General features: G+C 47.7%; 2 protein-coding genes across 7 annotated transcripts in view; one reads left to right on the top strand and one right to left on the bottom strand.

The window, feature by feature from the left end:
• Positions 1 to 43: 43 nt before the first annotated feature.
• KRTCAP3 (keratinocyte associated protein 3) lies at positions 44 to 1,724 on the top strand. 3 transcript variants are annotated; one of them, XM_001500887.7, is made up of 7 exons: positions 44 to 185; positions 326 to 510; positions 594 to 653; positions 828 to 1,034; positions 1,158 to 1,292; positions 1,399 to 1,511; positions 1,636 to 1,724. In XM_001500887.7, exons 1-6 carry the CDS (start codon positions 158 to 160, stop codon positions 1,504 to 1,506), a joined length of 723 nt encoding a protein of 240 aa, XP_001500937.2. In that variant the 5' UTR covers positions 44 to 157; the 3' UTR covers positions 1,507 to 1,511; positions 1,636 to 1,724. The 3 variants fall into 3 exon arrangements, with proteins under 3 accessions (XP_001500937.2, XP_014586727.1, XP_005600175.1); XM_014731241.3 differs by having other exon boundaries at positions 45 to 185; positions 578 to 653; positions 958 to 1,034; XM_005600118.4 differs by having other exon boundaries at positions 46 to 185; positions 1,633 to 1,724.
• Positions 1,725 to 1,800: 76 nt separating this feature from the next.
• IFT172 (intraflagellar transport 172) overlaps positions 1,801 to 20,302 on the bottom strand; it is a 32,496-nt gene continuing 13,994 nt past the window's right edge. Inside the window, exons 16-48 of one of the 4 annotated variants that reach the window (XR_002800251.2) lie at positions 19,992 to 20,159; positions 17,100 to 17,236; positions 16,752 to 16,859; positions 15,284 to 15,368; positions 14,898 to 14,990; positions 14,289 to 14,366; positions 13,798 to 14,046; positions 13,538 to 13,616; positions 13,208 to 13,328; positions 12,875 to 13,019; positions 12,259 to 12,348; positions 11,602 to 11,699; positions 11,294 to 11,429; positions 11,092 to 11,208; positions 10,353 to 10,495; positions 9,478 to 9,571; positions 9,258 to 9,322; positions 8,910 to 9,090; positions 8,561 to 8,670; positions 8,312 to 8,441; positions 6,382 to 6,480; positions 6,071 to 6,180; positions 5,878 to 5,941; positions 5,679 to 5,765; positions 5,264 to 5,380; positions 4,325 to 4,435; positions 4,012 to 4,206; positions 3,375 to 3,470; positions 3,097 to 3,156; positions 2,913 to 3,011; positions 2,452 to 2,605; positions 2,162 to 2,253; positions 1,801 to 1,951 (exon numbers count right to left, since the gene is read on the bottom strand). Coding sequence is in view for 2 of the 4 variants with exons in the window: in XM_001502188.7 (XP_001502238.5) it covers positions 1,862 to 1,951; positions 2,162 to 2,253; positions 2,452 to 2,605; positions 2,913 to 3,011; positions 3,097 to 3,156; positions 3,375 to 3,470; positions 4,012 to 4,131; positions 4,325 to 4,435; positions 5,264 to 5,380; positions 5,679 to 5,765; positions 5,878 to 5,941; positions 6,071 to 6,180; positions 6,382 to 6,480; positions 8,312 to 8,441; positions 8,561 to 8,670; positions 8,910 to 9,090; positions 9,258 to 9,322; positions 9,478 to 9,571; positions 10,353 to 10,495; positions 11,092 to 11,208; positions 11,294 to 11,429; positions 11,602 to 11,699; positions 12,259 to 12,348; positions 12,875 to 13,019; positions 13,208 to 13,328; positions 13,538 to 13,616; positions 13,798 to 14,046; positions 14,289 to 14,366; positions 14,898 to 14,990; positions 15,284 to 15,368; positions 16,752 to 16,859; positions 17,100 to 17,236; positions 19,992 to 20,159 (3,726 nt within the window). In the remaining 2 variants the exon portion in view is untranslated. The remainder of the gene's footprint in view (positions 1,952 to 2,161; positions 2,254 to 2,451; positions 2,606 to 2,912; positions 3,012 to 3,096; positions 3,157 to 3,374; positions 3,471 to 4,011; positions 4,207 to 4,324; positions 4,436 to 5,263; positions 5,381 to 5,678; positions 5,766 to 5,877; positions 5,942 to 6,070; positions 6,181 to 6,381; positions 6,481 to 8,311; positions 8,442 to 8,560; positions 8,671 to 8,909; positions 9,091 to 9,257; positions 9,323 to 9,477; positions 9,572 to 10,352; positions 10,496 to 11,091; positions 11,209 to 11,293; positions 11,430 to 11,601; positions 11,700 to 12,258; positions 12,349 to 12,874; positions 13,020 to 13,207; positions 13,329 to 13,537; positions 13,617 to 13,797; positions 14,047 to 14,288; positions 14,367 to 14,897; positions 14,991 to 15,283; positions 15,369 to 16,751; positions 16,860 to 17,099; positions 17,237 to 19,991; positions 20,160 to 20,302) is intronic. The other 3 variants (XM_001502188.7, XR_011426143.1, XM_070235657.1) reach the window with 3 other exon arrangements.

Here is a 20,302-nt window from a genome sequence, read left to right as displayed (position 1 = left end):
GCGTCGTGTGTGTTTGCGCCTTCCCCGCTAGGGGGCGCGGGGCGCGGAGGTTGGGCCTCCAGGTAGCAATCGGGCGGAACTGGCCTCTGGGAGAGCGAGGGAGGGGCCGGGGCCGGGGCCAGGTAGAGCTGCCGGCGGCGAGGCGCCCGGGGACGGGATGAGGTGCTGCCGCCTCTGCAGATTCGGTAACTTCCGGCCCCTGCGGTCTCGTTCCCCTGCGCCTACCCTCGACCCCTCCTATAGCCCCTTGTTAGCGTGGGGCGGCCGCCCGGGGCCCCACGGTTCCTCTCCGGGCTCAGGCCTGCCCCTACCCTCTGCTTTGCAGACGCTGCCCGGGGCCCCCGGCGGCTTATGCGCGTGGGCCTCGCATTGATCTTGGTGGGCCACCTGAACCTGCTGCTGGGGGCCGTGCTGCACGGCACCGTCCTGCGGCACGTGGCCAATCCTCGCGGCGCCGTCACCCCGGAGTACACTACCGCCAATGTCATCTCCGTGGGCTCAGGGCTGCTGGTGAGCGCCGCGGGCGGGGTGGGACGGGGCTGCAGGAGGGCGGCGCGGAGCGCAGCGCGGGCCTCAGGCTTTGTGTCTTCCAGAGTGTTTCCGTGGGACTTGTGGCCCTCTTGGCATCCAGGAACCTTCTTCGCCCACGACTGGTGAGAGGGGATTCTGGAGCTTTAATGAGTAGGCCTGGAGTCAGGGAAATGGGGGCTTGACAGCTTCATCTTTAAGTAGGAAGAGGGGCTTCAAATAGAGAAACCTCAGGAGTCTACTCAGGGGGAGAGTCAGCCACCTCTAGGCTGCTCACCCAGATCTTGTGCCCTCATCAGCACTGGGCCCTGCTGGCACTAGCTCTCCTGAACCTGCTCATGTCTGCTGCCTGCTCGCTGGGCCTCCTCCTTGCTGTGTCACTCACTGTGGCCAATGGTGGCCGCCGTCTTATTGCTGACTGTCATCCAGGACTGCTGGATCCTTTGCTACCCTTGGACCAGGGGCCAGGACAAACTGACTGCTCCTTTGACCCCACAAGAATCTATGTGAGTCCATTCTCAGCCTTTTTGCAGTCCACAGAGCCTTGGTCCTGCCCTTTTAATGTGCCCCCACTTTCCACTCCTGCCCTGCTCCCTCTTAGTCCCCCACCATTCCTCTTTGCCTTTTAGGATACAGCCTTGGCTCTCTGGATCCCTTCTTTGCTCATGTCTGCAGCAGAGGCTGCTCTGTCTGGTTACTGCTGTGTGGCTGCACTCACTCTACGTGGGGTTGGGCCCTGCAAGAAGGAAGGACTACAGGGGCAGGTAAGGAAGATGAACAGGAAGGGTTCATTTAACACAGATTGGCTGTGTTGAAAAGATGCTGAACTATAATTCAGGGCCAGAGTACTAACTCCACCCTCTTCTGCAGCTGGAGGAACTGACGGAGCTTGAACTTCCTAAATTTAAAAGGCAGGAAAATGAGCAGCTACTGGATCAAAATCAAGAAATCCAGGCATCACGGAAAAGTTGGGCTTAGGACAGGTAATGGGCCATGAGGACTGTGGTCTGGGAAAAGGGTGGGGGCAGGGAACCACTCTTAGAACTGGGTCGAGTCCTTTGCTATGCTGTGTGCCCTCTGACCCAGGCTCTCCCTCCTATCAAGCAGGTGCTGACCAGAGGCTCAGTCCACAGGGGTTTTCCAACTGACCCCTAGGATGATAGAAACAATTGTAATAAAAGAACTTTTTTCTTCTACTTGATTATGATTCTTTTGCGGGGAAAAGGACACTGGGCTGGTGTTGGGGGTGACCTTGATCAAAGAATACAGTGGTCTCAGTTACAAGACTTTAATGTGAGAGAATACTAAGAAATTCTTCCCTGAGCTCTACCAGTTACTGAAAGGAAAAGCTGGTGCTGGGTAGCCCTCCACACCACTGACTGATGAATTTCAGCACATCCTGGCACACCGGGCTGTGGGAGGTCTGTGAGGACAAGGAAAGAAGATGAGAGGAACTCATTAGTGCTGAGAAAACATTCCTGATATAAAGACAATCAGCTCCATCTCAGTCTGGGGAGCAGGATTCAGGGCCTGCAGCTGCCTTCTTGACGATCCCACCCACCCTTCTGGTGGTTTGTTGTTTTTCTTCAGTGCTGCTCTCCCTACCCTCATCCTCCAAGTCTTCCTGTCTAACCTTGATAGCCATAAGGAACTTATTCCAGTTGTCCTTGTTAGCTGCTTTCCCTGGCCGCTTAAATTCAATTTTGTTCCTCAGAATGGGGTATCCTGTCGGGGAAGAAAAAAAAATGAACTGGGGTTTGAGAGGGACTGAGGAGGGAAAACAATGAGCAATTTTGGGTACAAAGTACGATGTTCTTGTCTTCTGCATCCTTTACTGAATCACAGTAAAATAGTTTCTTGATCCTGCCGTTTTTCCCTCCTTTCTACCCACCACAGAATATGAGGTGCTGTAGGGTTCTGTACCGGTAATGAGGCAGGGCAGTGCCCGAACTCCAGTGCTTGCTGCCACCAGGGAAGCTTCATAGGCACCGCGCTCATCCCGAGGCAGGACTTGTTCCAGCCGCTGGTCCATTGAGACTGTGAGCACCCAGTCTCGAACCTCTTCTCTCTGAGCCTCCTGGGAAGGACAGAGGGAGCAGCAGCTTCACGCAGGGCAGGGCAAGTGGAGGGTGGTGAGTGAGGGGGTTTGCTAAGCCATCATCCTGTGCATCACGTTTTACCCATAAATGAGTCTCCTTGGACTGGGGGTCACAGTCACAGCTTTAGCTTTTTCCTCTGAAGGAATGGTGAGGGCTGAGGCCCTTCCAAAGATGTTGCTGACTGATGCCCATTACAAAGGGTTGGGAAGACCAACCTAAAATGTCCTCTCTTCTCAGTGCACTCACACTGGTAAGGCCTCCCATTCTTCAGTCCTGTGCCCTTACCGGTATGTGCTGCTTGGCTGGGAGTGGCACCTCAAAGGGAATGTCTGTGTCCTGAAAGTCAGAGTGGTCAAGGGCATCCAGAGTGCCTTCTTCGATTGCCTGTGGCAGAGTGGGCAGCCATGAGATAGGCACAGCTCGTGACCGGCAAAACCTCCCAACCTCTGGACACAACTTGCCTACTCACATCAGTCAGATCCAAAAAGCGGTTGAGGAAGATGAATGCCATGTTCTCCCAGCCAACTGCCTGCAACACAGAAAAGTTGCAAGTAGGAGTGAGCAGCTGGGCTGGACACTGCTTTTCCAGGATGCAAGGGGAAGAATCCAGGAAGATACAGGAAAACAATATCTTCCATAACATCAGCCCACACTCAGCTCTGAACTACCTGAGCAGATGGGATAGTTTACTTTCCAACTTTTCATTTCCTTATTTCCTCGGCCCCACCCTTCCTTGTCCCAGCTCACCTTGGCAGCAACGCCTGCTTCATAGAAGGCCTTGTCTGCAGGTAGTAGTTGGGTGTGACGTAAGAGAGAAACAGAAAGCCTGGCGGCCACAGTTTCCTACAGATTAAAGTCAGAGCATTATGATCCTGGCACTATAGTGACTGGGCTACCAGACCAATATCTTATAACTAAGGCAACCACAGAACCAGAAAACCAACAATGAAAATTAAATTGCTCTGGATTTGAAGCAGTTCTGGGTCTTAGTTTTCTTCATCTGCACAAGAGAACTGGGCCTAGATTATTTCTAAATTTCCTTCCACTTCTAGAATTCTATCATCCTAGTATAGGAACTAAATATACAATATACTATCATGAATAAGCCAAAGGTATGTATATATTATAAGAGGTCAATACAGAAATCATGGGATTTGAATGTTTAAGCATAATGTGGCTGGAACAGTGTGAGCCCAGAGCTCTAAGAAGGTCAAAGGAGTACAGGAAGAAAACCATCTCAGCCAGGGTTAAAGATTCATTTAAAGAGAAGAGAAGCTAGGAGAGAAGTGAGCCAAGCTTGAGAATCCAGAACTTGAATTCATTCAACTTCATATGCTGGAAGATGTGTCCATAAGACTGAATACTCCTTCCGCCTCCATCTCACCAGCTGTTTGACACTCTGGGCCGCAGAGCGAGTGGCATAGTAATGAGCAATCAGCAGCATCGTCTCAAACTCCTCATGGGCTGGAGAGTTCGCCTCACTGGACTTCACCAGGTTTTCACACTAGAGCAGAAGAGCCACAGCCTGGGTCAGGGGTCAGAGGATGCCAGGGCCATAGAGTGGTCAACTGATGGCCACCTGGACAGAGGAAGGTACAATACATCTGAGGGTAAAGGTTCATGTGCATGAAAGAAGAGACGAGGACAGGGACAGGTGGAGTAGCCTTTTCACTCTGTTGTTGACCGGACTTCCTCACCAGGTTGAAGAGGACATCCCGAAGATCAGCCCAGTTGTGATAGGCCTCAGCACTGTTGGTCCCAGGTGAGCTCACCATGTCAGTGAAGATCCTTTTGTAGATGTTGAAGTTCTGGAAGTAGAGGGGGAAAGGAGAGCTGAGTGAGAAGGGGCTAACTAGAAGAAAAAGTCAGTGGAAGTGGGGCCAAAGAGAGGAAAACAGGCTGTAAATATGTATGTAGAGAAGGAAGGGGACAATAACGCAGAAAGTGTTTATTATTTTTAGGGATGAGAAAGAAGAGTAAGAAAATAACTATTTCTTACTAATTGGTGCTTTGTGAGTGTGGGAAAATGTGTGAATGTGAATGCACAGTCACGGAGTTAATGGGCTAATATTCTAGAGAGCTGTGATGCTCAGATAGGAGAGCGGTGTTTATTCTCTGGAGGAAGTTAATAAGGCCCTAGAGGTGTGTGCAGGATTCCTCTCTGAAAGACTGTTCCCTGTGTATTAGCTAAGAGCATGGGGAGGTTGGGTGTTTCTTCAAAGGGTAAATTCTCCAGAGGCTGTATATTTCAGAAGAGACTAGGTGGGGTCTCTGGGAATGATACTAATGAAAGAATCCTTTGAGAAGACAGTTCCTGAGAGGCTGCGTAGTTCTTTTTTTTTTTTTTAAATATTTTATTTTTTTCCTTTTTCTCCCCAAAGCCCCCTGGTACACAGTTGTATATTCTTCGTTGTGGGTCCTTCTAGCTGTGGCATGTGGGACGCTGCCTCAGCATGGTCTGATGAGCAGTGCCATGTCCGCGCCCAGGATTCAAACCAACAAAACACTGGGCCGCCTGCAGCGGAGCGTGCGAACCTAACCACTCGGCCACAGGGCCAGCCCCAAGATGGGTAGTTCTTGAAGAGAAGGTAAGACTTTCCTCGAGCAAACATTCGCCCCAAGGAGCAGGCTGGTACCTGTGGGTTAGCAGGGGCTCCGTGTTGCACATACAGGGCCAGTGCCTGGGCATAGCCACCTTCTCGGATCAGGTGAGTCGCATACAATGCTACGTACTTGTGCAGAATCTTGTAGTTCTGTCCCAGGGGTGAAGGAAAAGCATGGGGAGATTGGGATCAGTAAGACCAGACAGTGAGGGTCGGGTGGGGAGTTGAAGGTGTGGATTTGTTTAGGAGGCAAAGGGCATATACAAGCCAGGCCCAGGTAGGCCTTTGACCCCAACTTCAGAGTGTGAGAGACTGAACTCTCTGATGCTGATTAGAGATCTTTGGGGTTTGAGCTTTGGCGGGAGTAAGACGGATACAGCTCTCGGGCAGGTGAGGAGTCAAGGGAAAACGTACAGAAGAGCTGGGAACAGGAGGAAAAGAACAGTACCTGCTTGGTAGCCGTGTCAATGCACTTGTCCCACTGGCCCTGCTCCACATACAGGTCCAAAGCAGCCACGACATCCACACCCACCAGCTATGGATCAGTTGAAAAGACACAGTTACATGAGGGAAGAGATGACACGAGGCGGAGAAGAGGGAGAGAATCTCTTGAGCCTTCTGCCTCCTGCTAACTCTGCAAGTCTCACCGAGTCCACTTTGCCCTGGTTCTTGAGGAACTCTTTATAATGCTGGTCCACATAGTCTTCATACCTGTGAAGATGTATCAGATCTCACATTTCATGGTCCAGGGACGCACACCCTTCCTGTGAGAACTTTCGCCCAGTCTTTACAAAAGGAAGTAAAAGAGAATTTCCCACTGAGGAGGGGTTGTGAGCTTACCGTGGATCTAACTCCTTGGCCACACGCTTGGCCTTGTTCCACTCCTCACCCTCAATGAAAGCATCGATCGCTTCCTTGACTAGGTCCAGGTTCAGATAGAGCTCTGCAGCCTGCATGGGGGGAAATCAGAGATTGGAGGCCATCTTTCCCCTTCACTCCCTAGTCTTTCCTCTGTGAGCTCTCCTGTTTCCCCAGAACTGCATGCCATGTGTGCCAAGAAACCCACCTCACACACTTTGCTGGGTGTAGATGTCACCATTCCACCCATCTCTGTAGAATCTATTTCTTTTCAGTCCCAGCACCCTACTTACTGCACTGTGCTTTCCAATTCCAATCAGCTGAGGTCCTACAGCCCGAACTACTTCCAGACTGCGTTGGGGAGGCAGAAACTTGATGGAGAGTTCGGCTGCCTGTGTGGTTGAACAGAAGATGGAAATGGGTAGGAGAGACAAATACCGCTGGGGCTCCTCGGCCTGATCTATTTTTTCTCTCCAGTTGCCAACTTTCTCTCTTGCACTCTCCCTCACCTTCCACGTTCCTGGGCCAAAACTGCCTCATGGTCCATTGTGCCTTTAAATGACCATCAGTGGACCTATCTGTTCCTCTCAGCTCATCTTCTTTCAGACACTCTCTTTGCTGTCTGAGGTCACTGCATTTGGTCCTGCCACCTTTGACAAACTGGTTTCTCAAGTCTTTGTCACAAACAGAATCTTGGTAGCATGGTATAGAGAAAGAACTCCTAAAATATGAGTCCAGGGCATTCTGCAACTATTTGTGTTGGGCTTTTCTGAGCCTCAGTTTCTTCATCTGTAAGAGTTATGGTGAGTGTAGATACGTACTGTCCAGAACAGAAGCACTAGTCACATGTGGCTAGTCCCAACTGAGATGTGCTGTAAGCTTAAATACACACTGGATTTCAAAGACACTTTACTATGAAAAAAAGAATGTAAAATATATTGATTACATGTTGAAATAATAGTTTAGATATATTGGATTAAATAAAATATGTTAAAATTATTTTCACCTGTATCTTTTTTACTTATTTGAATGAGGCTGCTAGAAAATTTTAAATTACATGTGTGACTTACCTATGTGACTTGCATTATTTTTCAGTTGGACAGTGCTGGTCTAGATGATCTTGGAGACACCTTCCAACCCTAAAACTCAGCAATTCTACAAACCCAAGCGTTCTATAAGCTCATTCTATTTCCATTCTGGTGCTGACATCCTGAGCAGATTTTAATTTCCATATGGTCCAATTTAGCTATAGTCTATGCTAAACCTCCTGGTCTTTCCCCCACCTATTCTTGCCTCTTTCTTTACCTGCCAAATCCTTCAAAGCTTAAAGTGCCCCCATCCAGGAAGCCATCCTCTGACTAATCCAAAGAAGGTATAGTCATACACAGACCCCAGTGGACAATGCCCGAGTAAGACACAGCAGATGCTTAGTAAATACTTGCTGATTAAAATCTGCTAAACTCATACAAGCAATCATCACTTCTTCTTTCTACTTCCTTCCCCTCCAACTTCTAGGGGCTCTTCAATTACAAGGCCTCAGAAACCTAAGGGAAATTCTGCAGGGGCATCATCACACCAACATTTTATTTAGGGGGCTGATCAATCTTGCCCCCTCATAAGTCCTAATACCATATTTCCTGAATCCAAGGCACATCATTTAAACTACAGATGTATCCCGATTTCAAAGGTCCTAAAATGTGATCATATATGTGTCTCAGAATTGATGAAACCTATTGGCTGGGCTTACTCTGCTAGAGGCTGCTTTTCAGGAGCTGCTGGGTAGAGGAGGAGCCTCTGCTTTCTTCGTGGCCTCCCTCTAGCCTCAGCTCCAAGGCTTGGATTTGCCCTTTCAGCTCCAGTCCCAGGCCCACCTCCTCCCTCACAAAGCCTCCTCAAGGCCCTCAGCCCACAGAGATCTCACCTTTCTCTAAACTCCATTTTGAATCACACACTTTAGTCTTCACTCAGATACAATATTAATTAATTGAGCCATGTGTTAGTCTAACTTCCCCCAATTTCTAGTTGTCAGAGTTCTATCTTATATCCCCTGTTGTAGCCTTCATAGGTTCTAGATCTAGCATCTAGCAAGCACTCATTACATACCTGCTACCTGACTGAAACAAAAAGACACAGGACGAAAAAGACGGATGTCTGAGAAGGAATGCTGGGTGTGAATGGAGGCCTGGGGAAGCGGAGGGCCAGGAAATGTGTGACAGGCCTCACCTTCATCCAGCACTTCTCCACCAGGCTGCTGCTTCCTGAGTCCCGCACTTTGAGGTAACAGTCGACTGCACGGCTATACTCTCCAGCCTGTTCCCAGTGTCGAGCTTGTTCCACTAGTCCCTCCATGCCCCTGTTGAGAGGAGAGTGCTTGTGACCAGGAATGGGGAGGGGCAGCATGGCCTATCCTGTGTACACCTTGTGACCCAGCCTCCAACCTTGCCAACATTTCCTGGCCGCCTGGCTTCATACCTGGCCCCCTTCTTTGTAGCCTCCCGCTCATACTCTTCCTGCAGAGCCTCCAGCTGGCCAGGCATGTAGTCCTTGCAGATCCGCAGGGCATCACTCCATAATCCAGCCTCCTGCTCAGATTTCCAGGTATGAGGAGGGCAGAGGCAGGCATGACAGCTTCCCACTGCCACACAGGTGCTATGAGCCACTGATCTCTGGGTCCTTGGATTCTCTCCTTCCTATTATCTCTCCTTCCCCCTCCCAAATGCTAACCTTCTGGAGCTCTCTCAGTACCAGGGGTCAGTGTAGCACTCTGTGGGCTCTCATCTCCTCTGACCCTCCCCTCAAGGCCCTGAATCCAGTGACCCACCTTATAATAATTGAGGGCCAGGCCTGGTCTCTGGGCCCGAAGCAGCAGCCCTTCTGCTTTCTGAAAGTCCTTCTCCTCCAAGGCCCCCCGGGCCTGCCCCACGAGCACCTCAGCGACGCTGTCAGGGTCATGGGCCTCAGCCACACGCTGAGCTGCCTCCCAATCCTGGTTATGGACAAACCTGCTCCCAAATGAGATTGAAGTCTCAACAATGACAGGCAAACAGCCATGTCATTGAGGGGATATGAGATTTATCAGTACTAGGTTTAGATGAAGGTGAAGATAACAATGTAAGATCCTGGGCTATGCCTGGGAGGACAGAATTAAGGAATTTATGGGGTAACTCACATGAGGACTGCTTCCTTGGGTTTACCAGCCCTGATGAATTCAGCTTCAGCTTCTTCAAATTTACCCTAGAGGGAGAGAAAGGCAGCCACACATGATGAGAAGGAGACTGGGATCACAGGCAACCCAGAGACACAGGAGGTTTGATGGGCAGTGGGCTGGGGATGGAAAGGAGGGCTCTGTGGTCAGGGTCAAAAGCAATGGAGAAGGACCACATCCATACCTCATCCTCCAGGTACATAGCGTATCTGAGATGAATCTCAGGGGTTTTGTGCTTGAGCGCCAGCCGAGAGAGTTCAAAAGCAAATTCAAAGGAGCTGAAATGGAAGGTGCAGATAAAGTATGCCTACTCAATACTTCCTTTTATAAGAGGAAAAGAGAAACAGCGGGCAAAAGAAAACAGAGACAGGGCAAGGACTGAGAGGAGGAAAGGGGAAAGATTAAGAATGATAGTTGATATGAAATGACAGAGAAGCACAGAGAGATGTAAAGGAAGACATGGATCAGAAGACACTTGGAAAGGCCTGTGCTTCCCCAAGACCAGCGGACTGTGAAACAGTGGGAGGAAGGAGGGAGCAGGAGGGAGGAGGGAGCCTCGCAGCACTACCTGGACAGGGGTAGGAAGGGTTCTTGGTGCTCCCACCACCTCCTTCTGAGCCACATGCACATTAGCAGAAAAACAGTCTCTCAAAAACGAGTCAGGCTACCCTTAGTCTGACTGAGGCAGGACGACTACTGGTGTTCGTAACATTTGCTTAAGAAAAGTTCATTTTCCATTTAACAGAATCATACTTCCATTACTCAGAAGTAAGTCACTGGCTTAGTGCATTTTAGCTTTAAAAGCTGTTCTCTCTCCACATTTCTCCATAGACCAGCCAAAGATTAAACACTGTTCTGAGCCCCTGGGGAACAGGAGCAGAATTACTAATTCATTCTTGCCTCTCTGTTAAGTCCTTTCAAGGATCTCTCCCTTCCACATTTCTTCACTCTCACCTCAGTTTTTAGAAATGCTTTTCAGTTACCCATCACATTTCTTTCCCTATATGGAGGCTCTGTCTGGAACTAGGCCAATGGAGAGAAGAAGGCTTAGGGCCTCACCAGTTGTCAGCAGCGTGGTCAATAGCAGCTTCCAGGAGTCCCAGCTTATTAAGCAGTCTAACTGCAGCCTCTCCTCCCAGGCTCTTTGCCCACAGATAGGCCACATGTTTGTGGGCATTAGCTCCTCCATGAGCCTTGGCCACCTGTAAAGCAAAGCCACCTGGCAATCCTTCAACACAGGGGTACACGGTTACTCCCTTCTCATCTCTGATCTGACTTCAGCTTTGACAAGGATGAGGTACCTGTTCTAGAACAATAGGAAGAGGACTAAGTTTCAGGGTCTCTTAACTTGCTTAGGGTCCAAGAATGGATTTCAGGTAGTCCACAAACCCTTAAAACTGTATGAAAAATACTGTGTATAGGTGTGGAGATTTTCTTTTTGTAAGACAGGCACCTGAGCTAACATCTGTTGCCAATCTTTTTTTTCTTCTTCTTCTTCTTCTCCCCAATGCCCCCCAGTACATAGCTGTATATTCTAGTTGTAGGTCCTTCTGGCTCTGTTATGTGGGACGCTGCCTCCTGGCTTGATGAGTGGTGCTAGGTCAGCACCCAGCATCTGAACTGGTGAAACCCTGTGGCCACCAAAGCGGAGCATGTGAACTTAACCACTCAGCCACAGGGCCGGCCCTAGCTGTGGACATTTTTCAAAGACGCTCACAACCAGTTTAGAATTAGATAGTCAGTTGAGAGTGGCAAAAGAAGGGTGGATGTACTCCTGAGCGTGGCCTGGAGTCCTTACCCGGTAGGCCTCTTCCCAAAGCCCATTGGACCGGTACATGTTCACTGTTGCCTTCCATTCCTGGGCCTCGAGGTAGTGATACTCAGCCTCTGGTAGTCGGCCTTCAGCCTCCAGCTCCTGGGGAAAGGTAGGTTAGAATAGAGAGAGGAGGAAGGGGAGCCTGTTTGGGGAAGAGACAGGCAAGAACAGGAGAAGGGCTCACCTTGCCCAGATGTAGGTGTGTATCACTGAGGAGATCTGGGTGGTGCTTCCCTACTAGCCGGATCATATCATCATACAACTTGTGCTTTTTGAACATGGTGATGGCAAGATCAGGCTCTTCCACTGTTACATATAGCCTGGGGATGGGAGATACAGCTGGGACCTCCTAGACCCAGATTCCTGCTGTTAGGGTCCTAAGAGATCTTGTCACTGCTTTCTGGGCAGAAGGCACATATCCTCAGACCCTGTCCCTTCCTCCAGCCCTGAAGCCTCATCTCCCTCCACATCTCCTTTGGGGCCACAGCTCACCTTTCAGCCTCACGGTACTTGCCCTGCTTCTCCATCTCCTGAGCCTGGGTGATATAGAGCACTGATACATCTTCTGGTCTCATGCACTTCATCGCCAGCTATGTAGACGCACAGAGTCAGAGAAGCCTCACAGAGCCAGGTACCCCAAGGGAAGCGGAGGGACATGCAGAGTAGTCAGGGAAGTGAGGCTTCAAGGGAACCTGTTTTCTTAGGAACTCTGAACTTTCCCAACAACCACAGGAGTTTGGTTACTGCCACTCTCCTACTCAGTTCAGGGAATTCCAAGTCTGTAAGGAGCAGAGTAGGAACTATATTCTGCTAAGGCACGAGGGTCAGAGATACCCTTTGCTGGGGGCATACATTCCCATTACCTTACTCCTACTGTACCCACTGGGGTCTGGGAGCAGAAGCGAGAACGAAGTTACCAATGTGAACAGGGCTTCAGGAGTGGTACATCAGATTCTCCAGCTCCCAAGCCCATTCACTCTCTTCAGGTTTGGGAACAAGGGCCTCTCTTCATCCTTGCCTTTCCCGGAGGCTAGGGATCAAAGTTACCCAGACTATATTTTGGAACTCTTTCTCAGCTTTTAGGGGACCTGGTGAAGGGGGGAAGTCAGAAACTAAGGAAAGCGGCAACACAACCACCTCATTATCTACCTTGTGGGCTTGCTCCCAGCGGCCAGCTTGGGTGTACATGTCTATTGCATCTTTTGTCCGGTCTCCCTTAGTGTAGAGCTCCTCAGCAATCTGTAGTTGAGAGAGGTAGACGCAAAAGGTCAGAGCAGCAGCGTTAAAGCAGCCTGTAGGAGGAAAGAACAAACCTCAGCTGGGATGGAGGAGAGCCTGTGATACCATTATCGTATAATAACAGTGAAGCAAAGATGACTATGGGTGACTCAGATTTTCTACTGTTTTGAAAAAAAGACCAGCTCAAAACAGTATGAGGAAAATACAATCAACGTTTAAGAGGGCCTCAATTTCTGCAATGCCAGGCAATTCTATACTGTAACTACGTTGGAGTTATTCATGAAGAATCACTCATGCTGGCACACGAAGAGAGCTAGCGACTTACTTTCTGTATCTGGGAGAGGGGTCTGTGTCATGTTGGAATGAAATAGGGGAAGTAAATCTCTTTTTTTCTCATTCAGGGTGGTGAACTGTTGGGCCCCAGAAAGAAGGATATGTTGAGATGGCCCCCACTTCCTCTTCTAGATTCTCTCCCTGTTATCCTGTACTTCATTGCCTCAGGCTGCAGAAAGGGGCTCTGCCTCACCTCATACTCCTGCAGAGATGCATAGTGTTGGGCCACACGAGGATAATATTTGGACGCAGTGTTCCGGTCCTGTAGATCTAATATATAAATTGCCTTCTTCCACTGGCGGGCACCCAGGGCAGCCTCAATTGCCTTAATGGAGCACCTGGCATATTTAGGAAAGGCATAAATATGTGTGAGGAAAGAGAAAGATGGACAGAGGTAGAGACACCTCAAAAGCATACTCCAACCTACATTTTGAGATCTCTTTTCTTTTAGGCCTTGGTGCCCTTACTTGCCCCATCACCTCTCACCTTATTCCCAAATCTCCTTTGCACCCCCATACCACCATACCTGGCTTCAATGTAATGATTAATGGCTGCATCAAGCTGCTTCTGCTGCACCAAGTGGTCCCCCCACGCCTCCTCCAGTCTCACCACCTCCACTGGGAATGCCAACCGAGCCAGCTCCACCGCTGCCAGAGATAGAGACAGCATTCAGCTTAGACTTCTAGGGAAGGGACTCAGGAAAAGTAAGACAGGGAAATGAGGTGTGGGATATAGGTGAGAAGTAGAGGAATGGAGAACTAAAGCCTGTCGACCTGGCTATAGATGCACAAAATAGGAGTTGGGGGACTGGGCAAGAGTCTACAACAGTGATGGATGGATTGTAGGTGGCTGGTACCTTTCATGAATGCGTTGCCTTTACAATAGCACTCTAGGGCACGCTGTGGATTTCGGATCTTCTCAAAAAGATCACCTGCCTGTTAACACATACCATATTACTACAATGATACCCCTACTACACAAAGAATCAAGTATCAGTCCCAAAAGGAAGAGATTTAGCCACCAGTCGGGAAGGACTATGCACTCCAAGACTCCTCTGAGTATGAGAGGGGCACTGAGCCCTGGAGATAAGTGATAGGAATAGGAAGCCAGCCATACCCTTTCATACAGTTCCCCCTTGATAAGCGCTGCGGTGATGTGTTCTACCAGCTCTGTGTTGGCCAGCAGTTCCTCTTGGGTCAGCACCAGCCGAGCAGCTTTGGCAGGTAGCCCAGCTTTGAGGTAGAGGCTGATGGCTGCTAGCCCATCCCCTTGGCTCTCCTGCAGTTCACCTGCTCGCTCCTCTTGCTGTGTGTCCATTAGCCACTGGTAGTAACCCCGGCGCAGCTTCTCCAGGGCTGGGTGCCCCTGGACATACAACAGAGAAGAACTAGAAGTCACACTGCTCCTTCCTACCCTGCTGCTTCCAGTGTTTCTCCAATCCCACTGCAGCAATGGAAACCCTCCCAGTCACCAATGTCCTAACTCCTCACCATATCAGGCCCCAGCCCCAACCCTGTTCCAGTTCCTATAGCCTTCTTGACAAGAGGAGGTTTCTGCTATTAGTGGAACCAAGATCTGAATAACTGTGGAGAAGACAGAACTGGTACCTTGGCCTCAGCCACAGCGATACACTCATCCCAACGGTGTAGCTCCTGGTACATGTCCATAGCCTCCTCAACAGCATTCTAGAGGAAGCCGGGCAGAGGAAAGAGGGACACCAAGAAGATACGAGGATGAGAAATCAGCAAGCTCTCCTGAGCCTGCCTAAGATGCCAGCCCATGTGGGCTAAAAGCCTCACCCTTTACTTATGTACAAGCAGAGGTGGATTTATTGTGCAAATAAAAGAAGCTAAGTTTTAGGGCACCTTATTTGCAGAGGCCCCTTCCCAGGCAATTTTTCTTAAAGAGGGTTCCTCAAATTGTATAAACTTCAAGGCCCACAAAACCTGGATCTATCTCCATGCACAAGAATTGCAAAGACAGGCTCTGGAGCACAGGGGAAGATAGTGGACTGTTTAGGAAAGAAAGATGTAATTATAAGGACTAACACAGAGGAGGAAATTAAGGACGATTGAAAGTACCTGTACAAACCTTTCTAAAAGTTCTCCCCAAACCTATGGAAGCCCAACTGACCAGTGCTCTTTCCTCTCCTGAGTTTGCCTTGCCTTTTTGCCCCTCTGATCCCCTCTTCCATATGGTTCCTCTTCTCCCATTACCTGTTCCAAGAAGATCATTTCAGCTAGCTTGTAGTTCTTCTCTAGCATGGCTAGACGTGCTCGGACCTGATAAAAGTCCGTTCCTTCTCCACCCTGCAGGGAAAATGGAAGTTCTGGTTATTCTGTTGGAGCTGCAGGAGCCAGTCTGTCTATGTGGGCTGAGACAGGAAGGCCAGAGAGACATGGAAGCTAAAAGACTTGGGAAAAATTTCACAGGGCTTAGAGGCTTGAGGTTTGGCAAGCAATTCTAAAATGGGCCAACCTGAGGGTGGAGGTGAGGTGGGCAGTGTAAATTAGTCACGACTGGAAAGCTAGGAATCATGGGGCTGAGTATTAAGAGAAATCTCAGCTTGAGAGACTGAATGAATTGGGGGGATAATACTTGCATATTCCCGAGACACTTGATCTGCAATCTCATTCGTCTCATGCAGGAATCGAGCTTTTGCTACATGGCCCAAAGCAGAAAAGCACCTATAGTATGGAAGCAATAATAGTAACTGTAATGTTATTATAGGATCATCATCAATTCATTGGCTCAGCAGATACAGACTGAACATCTGTAATGTGCCAGGCACTATTCTTGCCACTGGAGACACAAAGGGGATAAGACAGATAAGGGCCTTGATCGCAGGGAACTTACTTTCTAATGAAATCACATAATTAGTAAACAAAGATAATTTGAGAGAATAAAAAAGAAAATAAAATAGTGTGACATTATAGACAGTCACTGAGGTGACTATTTAAGTTGGTAGTCAGAGAAGGCCTATCTGAGGAGCTGGCATTTGAGCTGAGACCTGAATATAAGAAAAAGCCAGTCATGGCAAGATGAGCAAAAATTATTCCAGGCAGAGGGAACACCTAGTGCAGCAGGAGTGAGCTGGGCACACTCAAAGGGCCAAAAGGATGCCAGTGCGGCTGGAGACGAATGGGCAAGTAGGTGGCTGGTATGAGAAGGAAGCAGAGGCCAATATTGTAGAGCCTTAGGAAATGGAAAGGAGTCTGGGTTTTATACTACGTGTAATAGTAAGCTCCTGGAAGGTTCTGAGCAAGAAAATGACATAATCTAATTTATGTTTTTAATACCTCAGCTGCTACGGGATAAATGGATCATAGGGGTATAAGAACAGATCAGTGAGACTAATTAAGAGGCTTCGCAATACTTCATGTAGGAGATGGGGCTGGTCTGTTCGAGGGTGGAGATGGTAGAGCTGGCCAAGAGACTCAGGATATGTTTTGGAGACCCTGGATCAGAGTCCCGAGAACTTGCTGATAGTCTAGCCACGGGGAGTATGGGGAAAAAGGGATCAAGGATGATTCCTAGCCAAAATAGTAGCTCTTTGCACAGATTCTCTGATTTTTTCTTCACTACCACTACCATTCTTCTCTACCATCTTACAAGGTAAATTTAATGATTATCCCCATTTTACATAGAGATAATCAAGAAACCAAGGCTTGGAAAGGTTAGTTAACCACTCTGAGTTTACACATGTTGGTAAATGGAGCCAAAATTTGAACTCAAAGAGTGTCAGTCCCAAGCTTGTCCTATTAACTACACTCCTATACTATACTCGGAACATACACATCCATGCATGGATTGCAGGGTGTGGGTGTTCAAAACTTTGAAGGGGCACTTAGTTACAAGAAGGGGAAGCAAAAAACAATAAAAGACATACTTCTATAATCTAGGATGGGAGGATGTTTGGAATAAGTGTACTATGGAAGGGTTCTATGACATTTGTTGGCATGGGAAGGGAAGCAATGCCTGAACACTGAGCAGGAGCAGCCCACAGGTAAGACACCCACGTGCTCAGCCCTCCTGGCTGCCTGGCACCTCACTTCTACAGTCTACCTCACCTCTCAGCAATGTGTAGCTGCCTTGCCTCTAGTGCCAGTTTACTCAAGGTTTTCCACATTGCCTCTGTTTCTGGGGTCATTTCCAGAGTCTCCAAGAAGGCTGTTGCCCTGGAGAGGGAAGGAAGAAAAGCACAAGGGATGAGTCCAGGGTCAGGAAGACACGGAGGAATAGGGGTCATGGGGGAGGGGAGGGGAGGGCCAGGCATTTATTTGCCCTTCTCGTCCAGTCTCCTCCATGGATCGCCAGGTCGTTTTTAGATATGGCCAGTTTTACAACTCATCCCAGGTCCTCCTCTCTCAGAACGAGACTTTCCTACCACCTTGCTAGCTATCAGCCCAGCCCCTCACCGAGTGTAGTTGCCGTCATCAATGGCTGTTCCAAACTCGATAAGGCCTTCATCCAGTGTGTAGGCAACTGTAGTCACACCTTCGGTCACCATCACCTCGGTCTTTCCCCCGCCCCGCTCTAGACCTACAACATCACCCTGTAAAAATTCAATCCCCCCCACCCCACCCGAATACCAGGTTAGTGTTTCCACAAACTCAACTGAAGATCAGACCCACCCTCACCCAACCCTTTACTCTCACACTGAGGGAATTACAGTGGCTTTTGTTTTCCTAACATTTAGTTTCTCTCAAGCAGATAAAAATTCCTATCTATGATAATATCCTTGGGTTAAAGTACACTCACAGTTATGCCGGCACTAATGCCTGCAGGTAAGCTGGCAGAGTGTGGCATCCACCTCTGCTTCCAGCAGTACCATGAGTACATATGTCTAAGGGTCCTCCTGTTAAAATATAACTTGAACCTGGGACATACTTTTTAATGCATTGCTGGGTTCAAATGAAGAAATCACTATGAATGCTTCCTACCCCCTCTTCCACCCTTCCTCTTAAAGAAAAGGAAGGAAGGGAGAGTAGGGAGGGAGGGAGAGAAGCAGAGTGGGAGAAAGGGAGAGGGGGAAAGAGAGGGAGAGAGAGAAGGGAGAGGGAGAGAGGGAGGGAGATGGGGAGGACGGAGGGGAAGGAGAGAAAGAGAGAGAGAGAGAAGGAGGGAGGGAGGAAGGAAGAAAGAAACAGAGAAAAAGATAAAGAAAGCTAAAACCTGAGCTTGAGAAAATGAACGGTGAGCAAGAGAGAAGAGTACAGTTGCTCTGAAGGCAAGCACAGTCTGAGGGGACTAAACCTTGGGTCCTCCTGCAGGATGGGGAGGCCCAATCTGAGAGTCCCTCATTAAACCTGACATCTTCTCTTCAGTAAAGGGAACAAAAGAGGTATAGGGCAATAATATGCCTGATTCCTGCGGAAGCAAACACAATTCATCTCTGGAGGAAAACGTCCATTTCAGGCCCTTGGGATTCCAAAAGACAAGATTCAATGTAACATGAGCTCATAATAAAAAAAATACCAAAATACATGTTAACAAAACACTATAAAGGAGTAAATAATAACTATAAACAACAGTTTTGGACCCCCAAGGATTTCAGATATTAAAAATCACAGTTAAGAAAAAAAACAGTTACAGAATATAAAATAATCATGTGTGAAATGCTTAAAGACTTAAAAGATGAAATGAAAAATTAAGTAAGGAACAAAAGACTATCAAAAATAGGCAGATTGGAGAAAGAACCAAATAAAGCCTTATGAAAAATTTAATTTTTGAAGTAAAAAACCTCAATGAATGGTTTAAATAGCAGATTAGACAATGATGGAAGCAAATTAATGAACTGAAAGATGATATCTTAAGAATTAACCAGAATATAGCATGGAGTGAGAAGGAGAAAGGAAATATGAAAGAGAGGTTAAAAAGGCAGAGAAGAAAAGACAAGAAATATGATATATGCCTAGTTAGAGTTCTGACGAAGAAACTGGAGAATGCCAGAGAAGTGACAATGTTTGAAGAGATAATGGCTGGGACATTTCCAAGACTGATAAAAATATGTGTACCCACAAATACAGGAAGCACGATATATACCAAGCAGGATAAATAAAAGGAAATTTATATCTAGACACATTGTAGTTAAACTTCAAAACACCTAAGAAAAAGATTTTAAAAGCAACTAGAGAGAAAAGACAGATCACTTCTACAGAAAGGGTTGTTAATAAATTCTTAGACCAACAAAGGAAGTCAATCAAAGGGACAATATGTGCAAAAGGCTAAGAAAAATTAACTGTCAATCTAGAATTGGGTACTGAGTCCAAGTACCTTTCCAGAACAAAGGCTAAATTAAAAAATTTTCAGATAATCAAAAATTGAGTGTTTATCATCAAAAGACTTTCACTAAAGAAACTTCTAAATGATATTCTTCCAGAGGAAAAAGAATAACTCCAGAGGGAAGATCAGCAATGCAAAAGGAAAAGGTGAACAGAGAAACTGGCACTGTGATGATACATCTAAACAAATTCTGTCTGTATCATATAATAATGTCTAACTTTGGGGACAACAGAAGAGAAATAAAACAGTGGACAGCAATGGCAAAGGGGAGGTGATCAAAGTTAAAGCCTTTTAAGGTCCTTGTATTGTTTGCAGGGGCGGGGGGATTAGATGCTGATTAACTTTAAACTTTCTTAATTTAATGACATGGTAACTGCTATAGAAATAGGATGTATAACCTCCAAACTGAAAAAGTGAAAAAAAGGGCATTTTAAAAAGGGCAAAACAAACCAAAAAATCCAACTTTAATCAGTCTAAAATGAAGCAAAAAAGAAAAAAAGAGATGCAGAAAAAGAAAGTATCAAGTGCTCTACCCACACCCACACCAGTCATTCTAGCCTAGCACAGAGGCCTCTCTTCTGTTTTCATAGCCTCCTCCCAGATTTTGGAAGATTACTGTGTGTGATGTTGTGTGGGACAGGAGAGAGGGTCTGATCAGCAGTCTGAGAAAAAAGGAACTCTGAAAGGCTTATAACAGAGAATCAGCATGCAAGGAGGTGTCATGGAACTGCCCCTCCTATCAGGGAGCTTCCAGCCTAAAGGAACTCCACATTATGACTTGGTGAATTCCCAGGGCCACTGTAATAGAGACCTATACTCCAAGGGTCTCATTTAATGTCAGGAATCTGAACAAAGGTGGCTCTGGGGCCCAGTCCACTGTGGGGAACGAGTCTAAGCTTCACTTGCCAACGCCATCACAGAGATTATGGTGGTGGGCTGAGAGAACCAAGTACCCTTCAGAGCCTCCCCAGGGCTCTAATTAATCAGCTTGACACTATGTCTGAGGTGCCCTGGTGTTGACATACCCTGATAGAGGACATGGTGACCCTCTCAGGTGCCTCAATGTTGTACCACACACACAAGCTGTTTCGGTTCTGAGCTACCAGCACATCACTTCCTGGGACCCACTGTACGTAGGAGCAGAAGTTGAGGATCATTGTCTTGCAGCAGCTTTCAATATCATATAGATGCAACTGAAGAAGGAAGAGGTAAATAACACAATTAAAAGGAAAGATGGGGTATCTTCTGATCTTGACCATTTCCCTAATGGTGAACTGTGTTGAGCTAATCCACCAGTCAGGTACATGCCAAATTTCAAAGCTTACTGACCTGCAAC

The sequence above is a fragment of the Equus caballus genome, chromosome 15 (genome assembly GCF_041296265.1).
Source record: "Equus caballus isolate H_3958 breed thoroughbred chromosome 15, TB-T2T, whole genome shotgun sequence".
NCBI classification, from domain to species: domain Eukaryota; kingdom Metazoa; phylum Chordata; class Mammalia; order Perissodactyla; family Equidae; genus Equus; species Equus caballus.
The sequence above is the reverse complement of the archived record's forward strand: the minus strand, read 5'-3'. Positions and strand labels throughout refer to the sequence as shown.